General features: G+C 48.7%; 1 protein-coding gene across 1 annotated transcript in view; it reads right to left on the bottom strand.

The window, feature by feature from the left end:
* Nucleotides 1-25,391, bottom strand: part of CIAO3 (cytosolic iron-sulfur assembly component 3) — a 100,416-nt gene that overhangs the window by 25,541 nt on the left and 49,484 nt on the right. The window contains exons 6-8 of the mRNA XM_078664889.1: nt 24,285-24,403; nt 22,484-22,613; nt 21,873-21,945 (exon numbers count right to left, since the gene is read on the bottom strand). Coding sequence (XP_078521015.1) covers nt 21,873-21,945; nt 22,484-22,613; nt 24,285-24,403 — 322 coding nt within the window. The remainder of the gene's footprint in view (nt 1-21,872; nt 21,946-22,483; nt 22,614-24,284; nt 24,404-25,391) is intronic.

A 25,391-nucleotide genomic window follows, 5' to 3' on the forward strand; every position in this document is an offset into this window, starting at 1 on the left:
AAGTAAATGTCACCTTACAGACAATATGTGTAAAACGCACAAGTTACTTGCCTTCGGTAACGATATATCTGTAAGAAACAGTAGTTCGTGTTAGATTCCTTACCTTAGAATATCCCCAGGCGTCAGACTGGATCCGGAAAGTCAGCAGTACCCCTGCGCGTCGCTAGGTGTCGTCCGCGGCTCCGCGTCCGTCGTCGTGATCGCCGGGATGACGTCGGAGTACTTAGACGCCGCCCTCGCGCGCTGACGTCAGTTCTGTACATAGCTTTCCGCGCCAGGAACGCAGAGCCATGATAGAAACCGACACTGCTGCCATAAAACTAGGGCCCTGAAAGGGATGTCCTTAACCCTAGATATCGGTTCGCAGAACGGGGAGGATGGGTGGGGCGGTAAGGAATCTAACACTAACTACTGTTTCTTACAGATAGATCGTTACCGAAGGTAAGTAACTTGTGCATCTGAAAGAAAAAGGTTAGTGTTAGATTCCTTACCTTAGAATAGGTATCCTAGCAATACCAACCCCGGTGGTGGATCTGCGAACCAAGATCACACCAGAAAGTCCTGGAGAACGGAACAGCCGAAAAAGCCATCTCGCCGGACTTTGCTGTGCAGGCAGTAGTGTCTAGCAAACGTGTGCAGAGAGGCTCACGTAGCTGACTGGCAGATGTCCTGCAAGGGGACTCCCCGACCCAGGGCAGTTGTAGCTGCCATGGCCCGAGTGGAATGGACGCGCAGCCCAACAGGAGGCTCCTTTTTCGCCAAGGAGTAGCAAATCTTGATGCACAAGACGACCCACCGAGAGATGGTCCGCTTGTGCACCGCCCGTCCCTTCTTTGCGCCCACGTAACCAACAAAGAGCTGGTCGTCCAACCGGAACTGGCGTGTGCGGTCCAGATAGAATGAGAGCGCACGTTTTGGGTCCAGACGGTGGAGCCTCTCTTCCTCTTTCGTGGGATGCGAAGGCGGATAGAAGGTGGGCAAGATGATGGACTGCCCGATATGAAAGGCTGTGACCATCTTAGGCAGGAAAGAAGGAGGCGTCCTTGTCCGGATGGACAGAGAGGAAAGGAGGTTTAGAAGATAGAGCTTGGAGCTCACTCACTCTCCTGGCAGAGGTGATGGCAACCAGGAATGCAGTCTTAAGAGTCAGAAGACGAAGAGGACAGTTATGAAGTAGCTCAAAAGGAGCGCACATTATATACGTTAGAACAAGATTTAAGTCCCACTGAGGCATCACGAAGGGAACAGGAGGGAACATGTGTGTGATGCCTTTCAATAATCTATTTACAACAGGGGACTTGAAAAGAGAAGGCTGATCAGGAAACCTTAAGAAGGCTTAAATGGCAGAGAGGTAGCCCTTGATAGTGCTAGGAGCAGAGCCCTGCTGGGCAAGAGAAAGAAGGAAGAGGAGAACCTCTGAAAGGGGGGCAAAGAGTGGATCCACAGCCTTTGCTGTGCACCATGCCACAAATTTGTTCCACCTGCAGGCGTATACCGTTTTTGTGGAGGGACGCCTGGCTGCCAGAATCACATCGCAAACTTCAGGAGGCAAGTCAAATGTCCTCAACTGCCGCCGCTCAATCTCCACGCATGTAGGTGGAGATTGGACAGGTTCGGGTGGAGGACTGTCCCCTGCTGCTGCAACAGAAGGTCCTCCTGAAGAGGCAGACGAATTGGGGGATTGACTGAAATGCTGAGTAGCTCGGGATACCAGTATCTTCGTGCCCAGTCCGGAGCCACAAGGAGGACTTGGGCCCGGTCTCGCCTGATCTTCTTCAGCACTCTGGGCAGAAGTGGTATAGGCGGAAAGGCGTACAACAGACCGCAGCTCCACTCAGTGCCACCTTGGAAATTCCAACGCGCAGAACTGATGACAATGCGCATTCTCTTCGGTGGCGAATAGATCTAACCAAGGCTCTCCCCACTGCTGAAATAGACCTTGCGCCACGCCATTCGTGATCCATCATGCACCGGCGGCTGAGTTCGTCCGCCCTGGCGTTCAGGGAACCTGCCAGGTGTTGAACCACCAGGGTGACGCCCTGGTGTTCCAGCCATTGCCAGAGGCGCAGAGCCTGCTGGCAAAGGGTCTACGACCTCACCCCGCCCTGTTTGTTGCAGTACCACAAGGCGGTGGTGTTGTCTGTGAACACCTGCACTACACTTCCCCGGACAGAGGGAAGGAATGCCTTCAGTGCAAGACGGATCGCCCGCAGCTCCAGAAGGACGATATGCAGCTGGGACTCCGCCGGAGACCAGAGGCCTCTGATCTCCCTCTCTCCCATATGGCCCCCCATCCCAGGAGGGACGCATCCGTCACCACTACATGCTCCGATTGGGGTAGGGAGAGAGATCTGCCGCTGACCCAATCACGGTTCGTGAGCCACCACTGCAACTGGCTCGCAGTGCCCTGCGAGATCAGGGCGTGGTCGGACAGGTTGCCCTGATGCTGTGCCCACTGAAACTTCAGGTCCCACTGCAGAGCCCACATCCGCCACCTGGTGTGATGCACCAGAAGGATGCAGGAGGCCATCAACCCCAGGAGCCGCAGCGTCAACCTGACCAAAACTCGGGATGAAGGCTGAAAGATCGGAATCAGAGTCTGAATATCCCAAACCCGCTGTTCGGGGGGAAAACCCAAAACTGCGCTGAGTCCAGAACCGCTCCGATGAAAAGGAGCTTCTGAGAGGGGCACAGGTGTGACTTCGGCACGTTGATGGAGAACCCCAGCGAGTGCAGGAGGTGGGAGACGACTGTCTGGGGCTAGCCCGCCTTCAACACCCAGTCGTCGAGATAGGGGAAGACTGAAACCCCTGATTTGCGCAGATGAGCTGCGACCACCGCCATCACTTTCATGAACACCCGAGGGACGCTGGTAAGTCCGAAGGGGAGCACGGTAAACTGAAAGTGCTCGTGGCCTACCGTGAACCGCAGGTAGCGCCGGCAGGACGGGGGTGTGGAAATACGCGTCCTGCAAGTCCAATGCTACCATCCAGTCTCCTGGGTCCAGGGCAGCTGGGACCTGAGCCAAGATCAGCATCTTGAATTTCCCCTTCCGGAGGAAGCCGTTGACGCTCCGTAGGTCCAAGATAGGGCGTAGGCCTCCTTTGCCCTTCTTGGGAACCAGAAGTAGCAGGAATAGCAAACACGTCCTACTTCTGGCCCAGGAATGCACTCGATGGCCCCCTTGGCCAAGAGGGCCATAACTTCCTCATGCAGAAGTTTCAAGTGATCCCCTGACATGCGGTGGCATAGCTGGAGGGGTCGCCTCGAAGGGGAGGGAGTAGCCCCTTCAGACGATTTGCAGCAACCACCTGTCCGACGTGGTGCGCTAGTCGAGGAGGTGATGGCTAACTCTGCCCCCCACTTGCGTCGAATGGGCCTGAAATGCCGGACTAGGAAGGCTTAGAGGCAGATGCTGCGGGAGCGGATGTGGACTGACCCTGCCGCTGTCCCCCGGCACCGCCACGGGGGTTACCACGTCCGCGTTGAGACTGATTCTGCAGCCTGTGGCTGGCTGGACGTGTGGGGGCGCCCCTTCCTTGCCCACGAAAGGGGCGAAAAGCAGAGGTTTGCTGGCGCTGGCCTAGGCCCAAGGACTTGGCCGTAGCCCTGGAGTCCTTGAAACGTTCCAGCGCACTGTCCGCTTTGTCGCCAAAAAGGCGACGGTCATCGAAGGGCATGTCCATGAGCGAGGCCTGGACATCCCCCGAAAAGTTGGCGGACCTCAGCCAGGTGTGGCGGCGAACCGCCACCGTCGTTGCAATCGCTCTACCCAGCGAGTCAGTGGTGTCAAGTCCACATCTAATTGAGTACCGTTCTGCATCCCGCCTTTCCGCCAGGGCTTTGGCGAGCTTTGCCCGGGCCTCCTTCTGACACTGTGGCAGCACGTCCACAACCGTATCCCACAGAGTGGGTGTAAGGGCCCAAAAGGCAGGCAGTGTTGACAGACCGCAGCTCCAAACTCAGAGAGGAGAACAGTTTCTTTCCAAACTGATAATACCTTTTAGATTCCCGATCCGGAGGAGCGGTCGGGAATGTGGTCTGGGACGTAGAGGCCTGGATCACCAGGCTCTCGGGGGTGGGGTGCACGGACAGAAAGCTAGGGTCGCCCGGAGCCGGGCGGTGGCGTCGGGCCACGTTCCGATCCACAGGGAGGCCTGTGGAGAGCTTGGACCAGGTGCCCAGCAGAACATCAGGGAGGGCTTCGTTAAACAGCAGAAGAGGCTCCGAGGAGCTTGCCTGCGGTTTGAGCACCTCAGTGAGGAGGTTAGTCCTCACAGCCGCGACAGGGAGCTCAAGAGCCAAGGCCTTGACCGCCCTGTTCAACACCACGCTGTAAGCAGCCCCCTCCTCCGAAGCCACAGAGGGAGGAGAGACAAATCTAGTGTCGTGCGAAGTGTCCAGACCACTGGCCTCCCTTAGCTCTTCTGCCCAGTCCTGACTCAACTGGCACTGCAGTGCCAGAGGGTCCTCAGACCCCTCCCAGTCCTCCTCGTCATCCATCTCCTGATAATCAGGTAAAAATGATGGAGCCGAGTCGAGGGTGAAGGCCTCAACTATCAGCACCGGAGACGGCGCCGGTCCGACGCCAGACCCGGACTGAAACTGGGGTCAAAGTCGTCCGGAGACGGCGCCGGGAGTGACACCCTTGGGGTCAGCGCCAGCGAAGGAGTCGTGAGGTCGACTGGCGACGGCCCGGATCCAGGCCTGGATCCTGCGGAGCCATGCGCTGTCAGGACGGGAGTCATCGATGGCGCCGGGCTGGAGCACCCGATGGCTCCAGGGCCGGAGCGCCGGCCTGCTAGGGCTACCAGTTGGAGCCGTGGGGCCTGAAGGCGCCTCAGCAGGTTCCAACGGAGGAAAGCGTGACCTCCTGGCTGTGAGGAAAGCTCTGACCTCCTCCAGTGTCACATGCAGCCCAGGGACCGGCGGGTATGGAGCTGGACGTGGGACCTGAACCCCCGGCCTCACCTCGCGAGCGTCGGTGGGGGGGGGGCTACTCGGAAGAGAGTTGACGCCTCTTTGACTTCTTTTTCGAATGCCTCGACTTACCTGAGGACTTGGAGCACGATGAGTGGTGGTGGCTCGTCAAGCGGTGAGGACTGCGGTTCCGCGACCGGTCCCTCGACTTCCTCCTCGACCGGGACTGCGAGCGGCGCGGAGCCGACTGCCGGAGCTTGAGCAGCTTACTGGACTGCTCCCGTCTAGCCTTCGAGGTCAAGGCCCGGCAGTCGGGGCACGACTTGTCATCATGGTCGGCCCTGAGGCAATAAAGGCACCGACGTCTAAGTACTCCGACGTCATCCCAGCGATCACGATGCAGACGACGGACGCGGAGCCGCAGACGACGCCTATCGACGCGCAGGGGTACTGCTGACGAAAACTTTCCGGATCCAGTCTGACGCCTGGGTATATTCTAAGGTAAGGAATCTAACACTAACCTGTTTCTTTCAGATTCTGTCTTATATTGGCAAAATATGTGAATAAAGTATTTTGCCGACTGTGGTGAAATGTTGCAAATGTAGGCTCGCCACTACTTTGCCAGCAGCCCGCTAGCCACCTGGCCCAAACCACGCACGCCTGCCGTCTAGCAGCTGGCCAGACAAAGGATGCCTGCTTTCTTTCAGTTAGTACCCTCCATGTGTCACAATCACATCACAAATCTGTGCTCCAGACTCGCCATGGCTCAAGGCCATGCTTGGCACTTCAGAGAAGTCAGTCATGTAGTCTGGTGTTAGTGGTACAGTACAATGAAGAACGGCCCCTGTCCGTGGGGTAGTCAAGTCAGTAGAAGAAATTCCTTAATCCATGATGTACTATTCCTTCCAAAAGACCTAGCCCCTAATGAAATAATTAGCTCTTCCAACTCTTCCCTTTCCAACCCATTCAGCGGCGAGAGAATATTGCATGGGAGGTCTGACTTCTGTTGTGCCGGGATGAGGAAACCCAGGTCTTACTATCACCCCAACTACTAATGCATCCTTCCTTCCCCTTTGCTCACTAACCCTGCTCTTTCAACCACTTCACCTTCCCTCTCAGTTTTTGTAGAACATCCATACACAAGGTTCCTCTCTCATCCCCTCCATCTCATACCCACTTACCCTCTCAACTACCTATTTTCCAGCTTTCCTGTCCTGCCCTCATAGTCAACTTCAGAATGGCTGATACAGCTTTACAAACTATACATATCTGAATGATACTCAGCTGTGACTCTTGTACATTTCCAGAGATGCTGTCTGAGACTGTTGGACAATTTTGAGAAATGTTACTGATATGTGATTGTTGGTCATGAACACAAGATGCCTGAATGTCATTATTGCACATCTCACAGTTACTGGTTTGTGCCAAAGCCATGTTCTTGGCAAATTGATGCTCTCCATCAGAACAAAACAAAAGACACACAACTGATGGACGCAATGCAGAACAAATCAAAACATTCACCCCCAGTCAAGAGATCTCTGTTAAATCCATCATTCATTTGCTCACCATGCCACCCCAGTTTAGACCTGGCCAGATGCAAATCAGTCTTGACCCTGTGCCTCATGTGAACAGTCCAGCCCGAACTGCCAAGCCAGGTCGTCCCTGGACCGGAAACAAAGTATCCTAGAACCGGTTTCCGGGTTTCACCCCTCATCAGTCAGGATAGCTTGAATCCAGTGGCACAGTGAGCCCGGGACCCACATCTGGGTTACCCGGAACACTTAGGGCGTAGTATCGTGAGGACTCATCCCCAGCAGACAGACACCCTTGTCTAAACCAAGAAATGTCTATAGCCAAGAAATGTCTTTAACGAAGACCATCAGTCCCAGCCAGGTAGATGGTGCTGCAATTGTGTTGATCATTGTGTTGATCATATTTGACAACAGTTCAAAATATTTGACTCTAGTAATGCGTCACCCCGGGACAGGACCAAGCTGAATGTATGAGGTACGCCTCTGGCTGATGGCAGAGAGGACATCCCGTCTCCATCTCCTGGCAAATGATCTGCGAAAGTTGTACAGCATATGCAGGTATTTATGATTGAATAACTTATACCTATCACTCAGGAAGACATCTTTGGATTGCGAGCAGCAGTATAGCCTCTACTCTCTGCTCAACATAATCCCAGATCCATGGCCCTGCATCATGTAGCTGGAGTAATCCTTAGTGATCATGCACTTGCAATAGTTTTGCATAGGCAGGATGCAATGTGTCGAAGTGAAGCAGATGCAATTACTTGGGGTAGCACACTTAATGTCTGACTGTGCTACGGAATGAAGGAAAACTGTTCTGAAGAGTGTGTCAGTCTGCAGTAGGGAAATGTCACTAGTAGGGAAGTATCTTTCAGTACCTTGAACTGAAGAAGCAACTGAAAGGTGATATATATCTCATTCTGGTCAGCCCAAACCACGTGAGGTGTGTCCATGCCTTTATTAATATTTTGACTGGCAGACGAGGAACCTCCAACAGAGGGTTTTCTGGTGAGTACATCATATCAAAGGAGGCACTCGCAACTCATGGAATCCAGGCCCATCCAGAGCAGTTCACTGTGTTTATCTGCGTTCACTGCTGAGAAAAAGGCGAAGCCTGCACTGCATTAAGGGGAACACTGTCTCTGTTATGCAGAGAGAACCTAGGACATGGAGTGAAATCAGGAGTATGCAAGGCTGGGAACAGGTCACCCAGAAATATTATACCATGTCAATGATCGAAACTCACCTTTGCTGGCTGGTCATGTCATAATGTCCCAGTTCAGGCAATACTGTCCTCACCCAACACCAACCTTATCAGCAGTGTGGGCAGAGTTTTAAAAATAGAGCTATTCTGAGGAATGAGGATACTGAAAATTAGAAAGAACAGTTTTGCCAGGAAGACGTTAACGAGAGCCACTCTTTCAGCCAAGGACAGGGGAGGCTGATCCATCTCGCAAGCTATCTTGAATCGCGCGGAAAATTGGTGTAGAGTGTGCTCTCCATGTGCTTGTGGAGCCTTACTCCCCTCAAAGAGTCCTCCTGCGATTGTAATGGAAACTTCAGTTCTGGCCTAGTGGTCTCTAAGATCAATGGAAGCCTCTGTGACTTATCCCAGCTGATTTGAAAGCCCAATAACTCGCCAAAGTTGATGATCTCACTGATCACAGAGGATAATCCGGTTTCCTCAGATATAACAAAACATCATGCAATGTAATGTAATGTAATGCGGAATTTATAAAGCGCGGACTGCCACTCAGAAAGGAGCATCCTGGCGCTGGTTGAAGGTGAGAGGGGGCCGGTGGAATCCTAACCGAGTGAAAGACAGAATTTGTCTGAGGAGATGAATATCCAGGTTTTCAGTGCCTTCCTAAATTGGGTTTCTATTTTTAGCAATCTTAGATGAGTTGGCAACGGGTTCCAGGCCTTGGTTCCCAAGGCAGCCACTGTTTTTCCTCCTATTGTTTTACATCTGAAAGTGGGTGGTTTAAGGAGGTTGGCTGACGAGGACCTAAGGGTCCTGGTTGTGATGTAGGGAGTGAACCTTGCTGAAAGGTATGTTGGTCCCAATTTAAGTGTGGCTTTAAAAGTGATGAGGGGGATTTTAAAAAGTATTCTCTTATGCAGTGGGAGCCAAAGAAGGGCTTTCAAGGTGGCCGAGGACCTTCGTGGGAGTTTTAGAAGCCACAGGCTTCCTCTGGCCTCAGATATTCAACAATGAATATTGTTTACTTTGTGACAGATAATGCACTTGCAGTGCTGAGGATTTATCCAGCGTAGGATTGAGGATAGCAATGAAGTTACTGCCCGGAGTATGAATTTGGGTCTATTGTTGGACTTCACCCTCTCTGCAGGGTCACTCCCAAACTTTTTGCCTTCTCCCTCCGTTTGCTGAATTTGTATGAGTTCCACCAAAGGTGTATTGCCGGTCAACCTGACTTTGTGGCACGATGTCACAGACCTCTGTTGGCTAAGTTTTCTTTGGATTGGGGACAGAAGTCTGATCCCTGGGGAGGAATAGGCCACATCACTTTGTTGGCCATGTTCTCTGCCTATTAGGATCAATCTGTGAGGAAATTACAGTTAGATGCTGCACAGATGGGGTCAATAGGTGAAGAGAATGGTTCCCTATGGGTCACTTCAGTGGCTTCGGAAAGTGTGGATAGAGGGATCCAATTGAGTTCAACGGAGCATAGAAGTGGCAAGGGCCTCTGCAGTGCAAGGTCCCTGCCCATGTTTTATATCCAAAGCAGGAAAGCCCATCAAGGTATTTATTAGTCTCCCCTGGCTTTTGGCAGGGGGGAGGGGGAGGGGGGAGTTGAGGTGGGGTTGTGTGTCCTCTCTGCAGGGTTACCCCCCTATCTCTTTGTATTCTCCTCTCTGGTTTTGCTAAATTCATTTTTGTTGGCCTTAGGAATCTCTATACTCTCCCACTCCTAATGAAAGCTCAAGTGTTTATGCTCAGTCGCTAAACTAAAACATAAATTTGGTTACACCGGATTGGTACATTTAATTTACTTTTTTTTTTTTATTCTTTATTAGGTGATTTCTCCAAATCAGCAGCTCACATGTAAAACCACAATTATACAGTTTATCCACCCCAGGTATATTTAATTTACTTATAAGCCCCTAGCTAAGTGGTATAACATATACCCATGACTGGTAAATTAAATGCTACTAGTGGGCTTGCAGCACTGATTCTGCCACCCACTAAAGTAGCCCTGAAAACATCTCCTGTCTGGCATTGCAGCCTGAATGCAGTTTTAAACTGCCAATTCGACCTGGCAAAATAAACCCCTCGCCAGGCCTAAAACTGTCTTTTTATTACATATAAGTTACCCCTAAGGTAGGCCCTACTGCAAAAGGGCTATATATTCCATATTGAATAGAAGTCGCCTATTTAAAAAAAAAATATTAATGGAAGTCTCCTATATAGCCTTTCTACAACAGAGAGACACATACACAAACACACCCCACCCCCTCCACCACCAACTCGAGTTTCAGGTGCAGTCCTTTTTCAGCAATGACAGGAGGGGGCACATTTCTTATCAAGTTCTGCAGAAAACAACACTATTAGCATGAAGTGAATATGCTACTTACCAGTATGCATCTGTTCTTGGCATGTAGGGCTGCTAACATTCATATCTGATGCATAGATCGCCGCCTAGTGTTGGGTCCGGATGATTGCACATTGTTGTCCTGGAAGAGTCTTCGAAGTATCACGAGATAGGTGGCTCCTCCCCTGGACTACAGTGCGCATGGGCATCGACTCCATCCCCAGATTGTTTTTAGCCATTGTGGCAGAGATGGAGTGAAACAGTGTAAAGGATGTCCATGCTAATGATGAATATAGAGAGAGTATCTGCAGCCGCTACGGGCACCGGGGAGGAGGGCGGGCGATATGAATGTTAGCAGCCCTACATGCCAAGAACAGATGCATACTGGTAAGTAGCATATTCAGTTCGAGGCATGTGGGCTGCTAAATTCATATCTGATGCATAGAATACATAGCAGTCCCTCCATTAACGGCGGTTGCCCGTGCCAGCTGCAGAAGCTTGAAAAAGTGTCTTGAGAACAGCCTGTCCTACAGCTGCTTGCTGTTTTGAATGCACATCCACACAGTAATGTTTGGTAAATGTGTGTGGTGTAGACCATGTGGCTGCTCTACAAATGTCCTCTAAGGGAATGTTCCCCAGGAAAGCCATGGAGGCCCCCAATTTGCGTGTGGAGTGCGCCCTTGGGGGTATTGTTAAAGTGCGTTTAGCCTTTTGATAACAGATTTGAATGCACTTAACAATCCATCTGGCTATTCCTGCTTTGGAAATGGGGTTGCCTTTGTGCTGTGCTGAGAAGGCAACAAAAAGTTGTTGTGTCTTTCTAAAGTGTTGTGTTCTGTCAATGTAGTACATTAGCGCCCTCCTAACGTCTAATGTATGAAGCATTCTTTCTGCTACTGTTTGTGGGTTTTGGAAGAATGCAGGCAGGTCAATAGTTTGGTTGAGATGAAACTGTGACACCACTTTAGGAAAGAATTTGGGGTTAGTGCGGAGCACTACCCTGTTGGAATGTATTTGTATGATGAGAAAAGCCACCTTCCATGTGAGAAACTGAATCTCGCAGGAGTGCAGCGGCTCAAAAGGTGGGCCCATCAGCCTAGTGAGGACCACATTGAGGTTCCACACTGGAGCTGGCGGTGTTCTTGGAGGAATGACCCGCTTCAGTCCTTCTAGGAAGGCCTTAATGGCAGGCACTCTGAAAACAGAGAGGTGTTGCCTATTCTGGAGATAAGCCGCTATGGCGGATAAATGTATCCGAATGGAAGCGTACGCTAGATTGCATTTGTAAAGATGTAACAAATAGCAGATGATGTTAGGAATGGATGCATCTAGCGGGTTGATCTTGTTGTCTGCACAGTACATGACAAACCGCTTCCATTTAGCTGCATAGCAAGCTCGGGTAGTGGGCTTACGTGCCTCCCGGATGATGTCCATGCATTCCGGAGGCAGGTTGAGGTAGCCAAATTCTAAGACTTCAGGAGCCAGATCGCCAGATTGAGCTGTTGCGGATCTGGGTGCTGAATGTCGCCATGGTTCTGCGTCAAGAGCCGGGATGTGAGATGCAGCCTTTGATGCGGTACCACGGAAAGTTCTAGAAACGTGGTGTACCATGGTTGGCGTGCCCATGTTGGAGCAACCAAGATGAGAGTCATCGAGTGTTGCTTTAGCTTTCTTGCCACCAGCGGAATGAGAGGCGCTGGGGGAAAAGCGTACGCAAATTTGCCTGACCAGTTCATCCATATCGCATTCCCTTGCGATTCTGGGTGAGGGAACCTGGCGGCAAAGCTTTGGCATTTTGCGTTTTCCCTTGTGGCAAACAGGTCTATCTCTGGATGACCCCATTGCTGGAAGTACGGGTGGAGTACTGATGGATGTATCTCCCACTCGTGCATTTGATGGCTGTACCTGCTGAGCAGATCCGCCATCTGATTGTCCTTGCCCGGGAGGTGTTCTGCCATGAGGAAGATGTTCCTCTGAATGGCCCACTTCCACATGCTCTGAGCCAGATGAGACAGCTGTGGAGAGTGAGTACCTCCCTGCTTCTGGATGTAGTACATGGCTGTCATGTTGTCCGTCCGGATCAACACGACTTTGTTGCACAGATGTACTTTGAAGGACTTGAGCGCCATGAAGATTGCCATCAATTCTAGGTAGTTGATGTGCAACTTCTGCTGCTGGGCGGACCACAGTCCCTGCACAGTGTAGTGGAGCACATGGGCTCCCCACCCTTGGAGAGATGCGTCCGTTGTTAGGATTATCTGTGGCACTGGCTCTTGGAACGGTCGGCCCTTGCAGAGGTTGTGTGGATTCCACCAATGCAGAGAGTTGTATGCCCGACCGGTCACCAACACTAGGTCTGTTAGCTGTCCCTGAGCCTGTGTCCACTGATTTGCCAAGCCTTCTTGGAGCGGGCGCATGTGCAGCCTCGCGTGCGGGACTATGAAGATGCAGGAGGCCATCATGCCTATCAACTGCATGAACAGTCTCGCTGGGAGGGAGTGTTGTGGTCTGAATTTTTGGCACAGCGACTGAATGCTGTCGATTCTGACTGGGTTTGGCTGAGCCATAGCAGTCAGGGTGTTTATTGTCGCGCCCAGATACTGCCGCACATGGGCTGGTTGAAGGTGCGACTTCGGGTAGTTTAGCGAGAACCCCAGGCTGTGAAGGAGCTGAATAGTGTGGGACATGTCCGCGGCGCACTGTTGTTCCGACTTTGCTTGAACAAGCCAGTCGTCTAGGTACGGGTAGACATGTATGCTCTGTCTCCTGAGGTGCGCCGCCACTGTCGCCAGACACTTTGTAAACACTCTGGGGGCAGTAGTTACCCCGAAGGGCAGGACTTTGAACTGATAGTGCCTGTTTAGAATGGTAAACCGGAGGTATTTTCTGTGGGATGGGTGGAGTGGTATGTGGAAATAAGCATCCTTGAGGTCCAAGGTTGCTAGGAAGTCCCCTTGATTGAGCAGGGGAAGGATTTGTTGCAGTGTCAGCATGTGGAAGTGTTCTGACAGTATGTACATGTTGAGGGGGCGTAGATCCAGAATAGGTCTGAGGGATCCGTCCTTCTTTGGGATGAGGAAGTACAGGGAATAGACCCCCGTGCCTTCCTCCTCCACTGGCACGAGCTCGATAGCGCCTTTTTGCAGCATCACCAGTACTTCCTGCTGCAATAAGTGCAAGTGCTCTGCCGACATAGGACGGTGTCTTGGGGGAATGTTGGGGGGAGTGGATATCAACTCCAAACAGTAACCGTACTGGATACGTTTTCTCACCCACCTGTCTGTGGTGATGGACGTCCAGACTGGCAGGAACTGCTGGAGTCTCCCCCCGACCGGAGTGGTATGGTCGGGGGGCAGTGACAGAGAGTCACTGTTTGTTGGCGGCAGAGGAGCGGGAGTTGTTGTTTCCTCTGCCTCTGCCCTTGGCACTGTTGCCTCTGTAACCCCCTCTACCCTGCTTGGGGTACGAGGATTGCGCACCACCCCTCGCATATTGTGTTTGTTGGCCCAATTGTCCTCTGGTAACACCACGTGCTCCTGAGCGACGAAAAGTGTTTCCCCTGAATTGTTGAGACTGAAGCGCCCCCATGGACTTAGCAGTCTCGTTGTCCTTTTTAATCTTTTCAAGGGTGGTGTCTACATCTGGACCAAACAGGGTGTCAGGATTGACGGGCTGGTTGAGGATTGTAGTTTGAATGTCAGGCTTAAACCCAGATATACGAAGCCAAGCTTGTCGCCTCAACATGACGCTAGTGTTAATCCCCCTAGCCGCTGTATCTGCCACATCAAGTGCACACTTTATTGCAGCGTTGGAGATAAGCTTTCCCTCTTGTATGAGTGTTTCGGCTGCTTCTTTAAACTCATCAGGTAGGTGTTGAAGGAGCTGTTCTAGGGTGTCGTAATGCGCCCTATCGTATCGTGCCAATAGTGCCTGCGTGTTTGCGATACGCCATACATTGGCAGCCTGCGCTGCCACCCTCTTGCCCGATGCCTCAAGCACTTTCGACTCCTTGTCTGGGGGAGGAGCTTCACCCGTTGTTTGGGAGTTTGCCCTCTTGCGGGCATTTGCGACCACCAACGAGTCCAGGGGCAACTGTCCTCGAATATATGCAGGATCTCCAGGTGCTGGCCTGTATTTTCTCGATACGTGGGTTCACCACCCTTGCCCTGGTAGGTTCCTTAAAGATCTCTGGGGCATGTTTAAGGACACCTTTAAGCATAGGAAGTATTTTAACTGTTCTCTCCGAGACGGAGAAAGTGTCAAATAAAAAGTCTTCTTCTACCGGGTCAGCATGCATGTCCACATTATGATTTGCTGCTGCCCGTTCGAGTAAAGCATTAAATGCAGCAGAATCCTCTGTTGGAGATGTACGTGCCCCAAAACCTTGTGGATCATGTACCACCTGATGCCCACTTTGGTCCCCAGCGTCGCCATATGAGTCCTGCTGAACATCAGGGTCATTGTCCACTGGGAAATTGTATTGGTTCTGCTGTTCATCATCATCCCCTCCTGATTGGTTGGGGGAAGGCGATGGACTCCTTCTCGGTGGAGGCAGAATAGGCTCAACAAGTAAAGGAATGTCTTGTGCCGGCCTCTTCTTCTTCAGTGGAATAACATACGATTCCAGTGGTTGGGAAGTGATTTTCCTTTTATAAAGGGTCAATTTCCCTGTGTGGGCATCGATACAATGCGCAGATTGCTCCTCAGAGGCAAGATATGGATCCAAGAGGCCTTTTGGTGTTGATGGATCCGACGTTTTTGGCACCGACGTGGTTGCGAAGGCCTTTGGGGCCACCTTTGGTGGCAGAGTGTAAAGAAGCTTGCTTGAGGACTTCTGAGGTGTGTCCACCGATTTCGGAGCCGATGGCGTGGAAGCCGTGGACGATAATGCCTTTTCCTTTATACGTTTAAGGGAGTCAGTAACCTGCTTCGTAAAGGAGGCAGAGGGTTTTGGAACCGACGGCCGATCTTCGGAGTCGTCGGGGTTGTGTGGTGTTGACGTCGACGAATCTTCGGCCGCAATGCTTCGGGGCTCTGTTGAAGGCTTTGGCGCCGATGCTGCAGATCCCGCATCCTTGTGCCGATGCGTCGAGCTAGCGGCCTTTGGGTCGTGGCTTTTAGTCGACTTTGGGTCGGCCGTGCGTTTACCGGACGGCGCCGTAGCAGCGCCCGAAGGCGTCTCAAGAGGTTTAGGTGTCCGCGCCGGAGCAACCGAGGTCGACGGCTGGTGGACGGCCTTCTTGGAGGAGGGTTCTTTGTGCACCTTCTGCGGCGCTGTCGACTCAACAGCCTTCTTCGACTTTTGTGGGCCGGAGGGCGACGGAGTCGATGAAGGAGCAGGCTTTGTTATTTTTTGTAGGACGTCGGCCATCTTAGGTTTTGAAGAGTCCGTAGGTTTCGGTTTCGTCTGAATGTCGGCCATCTTGTGTCCCGTAGGATCCGAAGGTTTCGGTTTCGAAACGGGCAATTGCGGCTCCGCTTGAGTGTCCGTGGCCGGGCCAGAAGGCGGGGCCGGGGAGAGCGGTGCATGGTCGTGGGTAAGGCCGAGTGGCGATCCTGTGACCTGAGCCTCAATAACGTAGACCTCGGGGCATAGCTCTTCCTCTGAGCTATCTTCCACGGCCCCATAAACTTCTTCGTCGTCCCCTACCTCCTCGAAGTATTCAAGGTCTGGGGCCTGTCCTCCGATGTATTTCTCTGGATCGGCCAGGACCTCCGTCGACGGTGGCGAAATCTGGAGATGATGGCTATCGCCTTCCTCGTCGGGGTCGCCGAAGATGTTGTCGGGGTCGCTCGCTGGGCCTCAAGGCGCACCGCGCGCCGAAGCTTGAGCGTCTTCTTGGACCTGAACTTGGAGCAGGCCATGCAGTTTTCTTCGTTGTGGTCCGGCGAAAGGCACTTATTACAGACCGGATGCACATCGATGTGTGGATATTTGGATCCACAGACGGGGCAGAACTTGAACGGGCTCCGCTCCATGTTAAGTTCGTCGGGTCTTGCTGCGACGAGAAGGCCTCGATGTCCGAGGAGTTAGTCGACTCCGGAGATATCTGGCTTAGAGAGCCGGACGACGCTCGAGACCGCACGCAAACAATACCGACGCAGGTAACAAAGGCCTTTTGGCCTTAAGATGAAAGTTTATCGGTTCCGACACGGAGACGTCGAAACCACATCCGAACCCAATGGCGGAAAAAAACAATCTGGGGATGGAGTCGATGCCCATGCGCACTGTAGTCCAGGGTAGGAGCCACCTATCTCGTGATACTTCGAAGACTCTTCCAGGACAACAATGTGCAATCATCCGGACCCAACACTAGGCGGCGATCTATGCATCAGATATGAATTTAGCAGCCCACATGCCTCGAACACAGGATACATCAACCGCAAATGTTTTACAGCGGTGGTTCAGTTCTAATCTAGAGTAGTTATTCTGTCTTAAGTATTTTTGCCAGCAGTCCCTGCCAGGCAATAGAAACGCAAATAAATAAAGAGGCCGTCTAGTGATCGGGAGTAGGAATCATTCACCCATCATTCACCCTTGCAAAGGGTTTGGGAGTATTTCTCTTGCAGCAGGTGGGCCTGGGTTGACCCTACAGCACTATTTATGATCTTACACCTCAGAGGTTCCTTGAACATGTGGGCCTTGCCCTTGTGAATAGCTTTCTTACCTGGCCAGGTAAAACAATGCACACTCAGTCTGCATCTGTTGAAGCTTCTTTTTTAGTTTTTTCAAAAGGTTCTTATGGCCTCCTGTACCACAATGATGAAGTTGGAGAAGATGGAGAGTATCACACTTTTGAAGGTTAGATTTGTTAGTGTTATGCTCATCCCACCACTAAGTCGATAGCTATGCTCTGTAGAGTGTTTCAGACCAGTGTTATTCCATTAATCATTCTGTAATAGCGGTGGATCTAAGAAGGTACATGGACCGAGATCTATTTATTAGCAAATATATTGATATTTGCGGTCTCCACTCACTTCTTGAGATGTGAATAATCCCAACACTATGGGGTTGCCAAAGGTAATAGGACACTGGTCCACTACATCACACACATTTTTCCTGCAGGATAAAGGCTTGTACTGGCTGAATATTCTGTAAACGATGAAAACATACTATAATTTGCTTCTCTCATACCTCCCAAAAAAAAACGTTCTCCTTTTTGATTGCCCTTTTTCACACAGATTGATATATACCCCCCCCCCTCGGAGCACAAATAGAACACTAGGTAGCCAGTTAAGGAATTATTACTGTTCCTCAAGACGCCTTGGAAAACATGTCAACCTAATATTAGGGGTGGACAGGTCCCCAAGGGGGAGGGGTGAGTGTTTGTGCGTGACAGACAGACAGACACACACACACACTCTCTCTCTCTCTCTTTCTACCTACCTACCTACCTACCAACAATAAATCAATTGGTGGTGACAGCTAACAGGTAACTGTAACAAGTTCTTTATCCCTCCTTTTCGTTCCCTTGTACCTCAGGAGTCTTAAGAGATAGTGTGTCCCTTCAATTGCACTCTAGACTCAATAGGTGAGGCATAAGAACTCACGATTTGAAAAGGTGAGCCCACTCGTGATGAAGTATCTTGACAGGAATGTGGATGAAGCATGCCACTCAAAGGTAAGTGGCAATCTGGCGTCCTCAAAACAAGGTAGCCAATAAGGACTCTTTTGGAGTAACTCTGAGCAAACTAGTGGAGCGATTATAATAGAACATGAATCCCTGATTGTTTTGTTGTGGTTCAGTCATAATTCCAAGTCTACGGTCTGTTCGAGATTAGTTTAGCAGCAGGTTGAATACTAGTTGGGTCCTTTCTTCCCTTTGTACCCTTTTTTTGGTATTGTTTTTCCCATGAACACCTCCATCTTGCTAGTGTTGGTGAATTCCAGAAAACGTTTGATAGGAAAACTGTTTCTACAGGAGGGGGCCCTCAAATGCTTGTTTTTCACACATGTGATATCCAGTACTTTTCCCATTTTAAATGCTTTTCTCCACCTACTTTTGAGTCACACTGTCAAAAATATGATGCTTAATTGCTTATCTAGCCTTTCTTTCACTTAATTCATTTGCAGGGAAAGTGTGATTTTTTCCATCACTTGTATGCAAACTCTCTAAGGTCAGAGCATTCAAGCTTATATTGCTGTCTAGCTCCCTCGGCCCCTCCACTGCCGCAAGTTACTGCTCTAATTCCTTGTCAGTAGATGTCGTGGATTTCTTGGTATCAAATGACACTTTGGGCAGCCTCTGATTTCCTTTCTCCATGGTCGTCTCTATAAAACATTCTGCGTGATGCTGAGGAGAGAACCAAAGAGCTTGCTACAGAACCCCGACGGTGAAATTGCAACACATGCCAAGTTAAACAGGGCATATACATCACATGGGTATGGCAACTCCCCTGTCCTCCTCGGTCACACTTAGGGATATGATTATTGCTGTGTGACCCAGGGCCCAACCAGCTTCTCAAGCTGGACTTCACTTCTTTTGTAGCCTCTGTCGCCAAGCAAAGTATTCCAAAGTATAACACACTGCCAAAAACTTAAGGCAGCCGCTTGGTCTGCTTGTGTCATGTAAACCAACTCCACATGAACCCCGCAGCACTCCAAGCTCCAAAGTGGCCAAATAGGTTGTATCCCTGCCTCTGTACATTAAGAAGCAGGAGTACACGGTCACTTGCTTCTGTCTTCACTTGCTTGGAGCATTTACAAGCAGCTGTGCCCTTGTACCAATTACAGAGCCTAACAGGCCTGATTTTTCTCCCTATCTTCTTACTGGCCACTTTCTTCACTTTGTCCAGCCAGGAAACAAATAGTTCATTCTACAAGCTCAGATCCTTTCCCATACCTCCTTACTGGCCACTTTCTCTATTCTGTCCAGGCAGTAATAGCTCATTTTACATGCCCAGATACTAGATGGTCATCTGCGGATGGGGTGGGCACTTGCATCCAAAAAAGGTTGGCTACTTAGCCACTTATATTTACTTCTAAATACTTACGTTAAAATGCACGCATGGAGATAGGAATTTCTATTTGTTCATGTCAGCTTTGTTTGTTTAGGTGTAGGGTTTCACTTTGCCAAGATTAATCTTGAAACCAACACATTTCAAACTCTGATACTATTGTCTGCAAACATATTCATCTTATGCACTTCACCGTCAAGAGATTATGCGTTTATGTTTATTGTCAACATCTGTAAATGAGAGGGAAAAAAGGAGCAAGGGAAGATGCCACCTTTTTAGGTTTCGCCTATTATCATTCGCTTGCGAATGTAATAGGCGAAAATTCAAGGGCTCAATCGACTAGTGAAACCACTGCGGTTTCTTCACAGTGCATGTGAGGGTCACGTGAGCATGTGAGGGTCACGTGACCACACAAGCACGCGCATCTCCCTAATCCGCCTGCCACACTTCTCCTCCCCTCGCTCGCATTCCCGCCCCCCCACCAGGCTCTCCCGCCCCCATCCGGCTTCCCTCCGGCCATTTGCCAGCATACACTCTCCAAGCGCATCGCGCTTTCGCACACAGGCATTAACTCCCACGAGCAGAAGGCAGCTATAGAGCGACGTCTGGCATCCATCAATGAGGCCTGGCTACATTCTTGCTGGTGTTATCTTATCTCGAGTCCATCAATGAGGCCTGGCTACATTCTTGCTGGTGTTATCTTATCTCGAGTGCATAGCTCAGAGTCCCCCGGGGCAACCTCTGCAAATTGTAAAACAACACGAACAGGTTTCAACAGCTATCGGTTAGAAAACGGGTCTATTTTGTAAAGCACCAATCGCAATGACTTGTCGAGTGTGAGCAATGGGACAACCCCTTTCACTGTAACGAGGCGGAGAGAAGGGCTTCATGGCGCCTGGGTGTGCGCCTCGAAGGTCCATGGAGCTCGCACACGCACTCTGCTGCAAGCAACGTTCTCACACGGTATCAAAACGCATCCTTTCTCTTGACAGCATCTAAAAGGGATTGCGAGCTCCTTCATTTTCAGAGGCATCAGATCTCCAAACATTCTTAGTCAATCTCTAGTTTCTTTCTCTCATGCTCTCTCTCTCTCGCTCTCTATCCCTCCTTCTGTCTTTCTCTTACTTCACCTCCCCCTCAGCCTCCCCACTCCCTTTACATCTGCATACATGCCAACATTTTAGAACGAGAAAGTGGGAGATTTTGAGGTAAAAATAAGGTAAATATATTTTCTCAATTGACTTCTATAGAAGAAGAGACTTCAGGAGGGAGACAGTTATAATAAAGCACACGTTTTACTTTACAAAACGGGAGTCTCCCGCGTGAAACGGGTCTATTGTCTTGTATCCATCTGTGTCTCTATGCCTTGTCTCTCTCTATCTGTCTTCATTTCCCTCGCTTAACCCTCTCTGTCTCCCTCTCCTCTTCTGTCACCCCTCTTACTCTTGCTTTGTCTGAACAGGCTCTGCCATAAGCTCACCGATCTAGGGGAGGAGATGTGGACACATGGCCAGAGCTGTATACCTTGGAAGTGGGAGAAACGCTGCATACCTTGGCAGTGAGGGGAGGCGGGTCGGGGGCCAGGTTCCAGTTCCAGCATAAATCAACACACTGTAGTACTGAGCAATCATTTCATCTCCCAATGTCTTCAAAAACATGAACCTGACCTTCTGTTACATTATACGGTGCTCATGAAAAGCGCTCAAATGCCCTCGGTCCCAGTAAGCAAAACAAATAAATTAAAAAATATATATATATCTATAGTTCCGCTATATATAGAGTGACCCTAAACTATTGGAGCGCTATTAGGCTCGGTGAGAATAAAGTTGTTTGCCCTCTTTCACAGGATGCTGAGCCAGCGCAGAGACTTGAACTTGGTTCCCCAATTCCAAAGGCGACAGCTCTTGCAGTAATGCCACACTCCACAACAAGCACTTGGTTCCCCAACTCCAAAGGCGACAGCTCTTGCAGTAATGCCACACTCCACAACAAGCACTGGCGTTGCAAATAGGTCTCGCAGTAGGAAAGTTGGAGCTATTGGTTTTGTAAATGACATTTTATATTTATATATTGTTATTGGCATTGTCAATAACAATATATAAATATAAAATGTCATTTACAAAACCAATAGCTCCAACTTTCCAAATGCGAAACCTATTGGCAACGCCAGTGCTTGTTGCACTAATCTTCCATCAGCTACTCATCGCATTTTTACTATGGCTAAACAGCGCAGCTGTCCGCAAGATGTATGGTTACCAATACTTTAAAATATACATAGAGTGGGCTTTGGCTCCTTCCAGAGGAGTATTACTCTCTCACATCTTGCTATTGGCTATTTGGTGTATCTATTATTTGCCTTTTAAGGAAGAGTATCCATTGAAATGCACAAGAGACTATCTTACATCTGAAAAGCACACTCAAACATCATGATGTCTGCCACATTCAGTTCTTTATCCCCTATATGTATTCTATATAGAAAGCTAATTTTTTTCCCAGTTTTTCCCCAGGCTTTGGTAAAGCAAATAGGGCAGATTTAAATGTGATAAACAGTATTTGTGCACGCAAAGCAAGGTAGCAGAATTTGTGAATGTCTGTTTTTACATGTGCTGACACATTAAAGACCGGCCTTTAATTTTGCCAATGCTTATTCTCTCACACCATCACAACATTCCTTGTTTGCCTCACGATGTCAGGGCCATCACCATAGATCTATAAAATGTACACTCACATCTTTTAACAATGCAATTGTCCAGATAACGGTCAATTAAATTCTAGGCATAACGTTCTGCACCATTCCAAATAAACAATGTATCCAGTTTTCCTGTAATGGGACCTAAAAGTAGATACTATTGGCAGACTTCTAGAACGGAACATATTGGCATATCCAAGGATGAAATCTGATGCTTACTGTGTATCCAATGTGGCTGGATTGAGATCAGACAAAGACACGCCTTCATGTTCCAACATTCTGACCACCTCTCCTTAAAAAAACATAAAACAGTGACTGTCAGCAGCCTACATGGTAGATTTGAGAAGGTAAGACAGAATCAGAAAGTGCAGACCCTTCCTGGCTTCAAATGTACAGCAGCATGGATTCTTATGACAACAAAACAAATTCATATAAACTTGTGTATTCTTGTAAAATAATAGTTAACCTTTTATAAGTATCCTTTCACTGGAAACAGAGTAACACAGGAGCAATTGCTACCACACACTTTGATAACACACTATATGAGCAATCTTGCAGAGATGGGTTTCCTTCTAAAAAGACTAGCAACCATCTTACAGTCAGGAAGACTTTACCATACCCTCCTTACTCAGTAATACAAGCAATGCATTTATTAACCTAGGGATGCAAAGCATTGTATTTGTATCCAATATGATATGTACTACAAGTGATCAGGTACAAGGTAAGAAAGTAGCAGAGAACAAGCTTCGTACCTCAGGCTCCAAATTTTCAATTCTGGTCCGCAGAGCTCAAAGTCCAACTATATTCTAATGAAATCAACTGTGTTTTACCTGTAGTGATCACACAATCCACTTCCCGGGTCTCATACTCTTTGTTGAAAAAGTCAGGCCTGGAAGCCTCTAGTTTCTTGTCGTAGCATGGCATCACAGTTGCATGATAAATTTGATCAGGATTTAAATTCTGCGAACACAAAAAGGTGGCAAAGATGAATTTCAAGCAAAATTATATTCAATCAAAAGTTGTTTGTTCCAGGGATTTGACAATGAAGCGTTCTTTGATGCAGTTTGACTGAAGACAGTCTTTGAAAGAAACTCCTCTTATTTTAATTTAATGTTTAACTTGATTCTTTTTCCTTCCGCCTCAACACTGCTCCAATTTAAGAAAGAGCGAAGGTACACCACTTTAAAGAACACTTTATCACTACAAAGAAACGGTCCGCCTCCACTCTCAGAACCCAGCATCGCCCTCCAATCACGGACAAACTAGATCTTTGTTTTTGACCCCGGACAGCACTTCACTGCCTTTAAGCTAGGTTTGAGCTACACAAATCCCTCATACATACGTGTAATGTCAAGCGTGCCCACTGCTGCAAGAAGACCTTCACTGTTGTACATGCCATTTCGATGTGAAAATTCTACAGAACCCTTAATTGTTCCGGAACAAATACATTAGAAATTGCCTTTCTACCTCTTAGAGTTCTACATTACACGAGAAGAGCAAACCAATTTATTTTTTATGCAGTGCATCCTCTGCCAAGGAGAGGCATTTCATACAAAGACAGATGGAGTGAGCCTTTTCACTTTCAGGTTAAGTTGTAGACCAAGTGAGAGTTGAAGCTGTTCTTGTTAATTATGGACCCAGCTGTCTCAGGACTTAATAAAAGAAACCACGAGATATATGGCTTGGCACAATGTCCATTAAATTAATGGACAATTATGCTGAACGACAAACGGAAAACAGTGATATGAAAGCTAGTTCTAGAATTATATTAAAAAAGTCCTGTGCTGATCTTGGGATTATCAGGTGATCGCTGTGCAGGGCCAAATAGCGATTTGAAGTTTCATCCCTATGAGCCAAGACCAGAGGGGCTGGTTGCTGCAGACAACTAAAGATGGCACTGGCACAACAAGGAACAATGGCCGATTAGAAAAAAGGCAATTACCAAGCATAAACAGCAGACACAGAGTCTATCTCTACACCAAAGGTTCTCTTTAGTACATCTACTTCGCGTTTTTAGATCATTTCGGAGATGGGACAGGAAGAAAATATGACAAATAAAGAGAGGAAACCAATGGGAACTATTGAGCCAGCATAAATGGTGGTGTTCAATGGATTTCATCTTGGGCACCCTAATACCTGTAAATGTGATTTTAGAACGCTCATGCACACCCACTCACCCACCCAACCTAGCTCGTCACCACTTAACCATGGGTCAAGAATTAAAAGTACCCGAGTAGGTTAAAATCAAACAGTTCAAGAATTTAAATGTGAATTTTCAGACAGAATGTATGGAGAAAACAATTCACGGACCATAGTTAGAACAATGTCGAAAAATCTATTTAGGTGTTTGTGTGCAAATCCAGTGGTGCTGTGGCCACCACACTGGAGCACGATCTGACTCCAGTTACCCAAATTCTAGGCTTGGAGCAAGATCAGTGGGAAAGTGATGGGAAGAGAGAAACATATGAAACTTTACAGAAAGAAAAATGTAAATAAAAACATGCAGAAATATAAAATAACAACTTTACCCTAGGATCACTGTCTAAGAATTTTTAGATGAAAGAATGTTTGCTAGGGTGAAATGATAAAACAATTACTGTTATCCACTGTACCAAAACATAGGAGTGTTACCTTCTCCTTTGCAAAGAAATCTTTGACTAATGACCCCATGACTTGCTGGGGAGACTTAGTAGTGCTGATGTATGGTATTATGAAACTTCCATGCGTTTTCTCAGCATAGCAAATCCAGCCTGAATAACAAAAGAAAAACAAAAAAATGAAGAACTCCAACACTGGTTAACAGCATCCATGTATTCTCCAGACCAACAGACCATTCTGTGTGAGATTATATATATATTTAGATACATACACACGAAATATTGAAAAAAAAGACATCACAGAAATCTTGCCTTTCGGCTAATTCTCAATGAATTACTAATAATACTGCCTATCACAACACAATTATTTCTTTATGTAGGGTGTTGTAACCTTTCCAACATTTTTGGGGCTTCATGTTTTTAACAAATCAATCATGATTTCATAATGTTCGGGACGGCTGTTATATTCTGTTTTGGATGCCTAGTGAATTATCTTAATTACTGGTGGGTTGATGAGATCATAAGGAAATTGAAACATAAGTAATCATTAAAAAAAAAGCCGGAGTTAAAATATTTATCAAAATGTATACACAAAAGATGGGATCTTATAGGTCTCTCTCGCATAGGAGACCTGTGGGACAACACAGGAATTGAGCCCTTTGCAGCGCCAGTTTTACATGGCAGACTCGGAACACTTCCGCTACATACAGGTCCGTCATGCACTTCTTACAAATCTTAAACCTGGGACGGCTCTGCCGGAGTCATCCCCCTTGGAGGATAGGGTGCTAGATGTTCATCTCCCCGACAGCACCATCTCCCTGATATACAAAAAGCTAGTCAATAAATCGCTCAGACCCTCTCAAGTCACTCAGAGAGAAACGGCTCCCAGAGTCGTAGCTATACCGGCCCGCCTCCGCCTAGTCTAGTTCAAACTTCTTCATTGTGTTTATGTCTCGGGGCCTCAGCTGGTACGCATGGGTAAGGCAGATGAAGGAGCTTGCAGAAGGGGTTGTGGCCAGCTGGGCACCTTTTTCCACATAGTCTGGGAGTGTACATGCATCCAATCCTTTTGGAGCGAGGTCCACAATATTATCAATACTGTCCTGTCAGTGCAACTCCGAGTGGAAGCCCGCAGGTGTCT

This window comes from Lissotriton helveticus, chromosome 10 (genome assembly GCF_964261635.1).
Source record: "Lissotriton helveticus chromosome 10, aLisHel1.1, whole genome shotgun sequence".
NCBI classification, from domain to species: domain Eukaryota; kingdom Metazoa; phylum Chordata; class Amphibia; order Caudata; family Salamandridae; genus Lissotriton; species Lissotriton helveticus.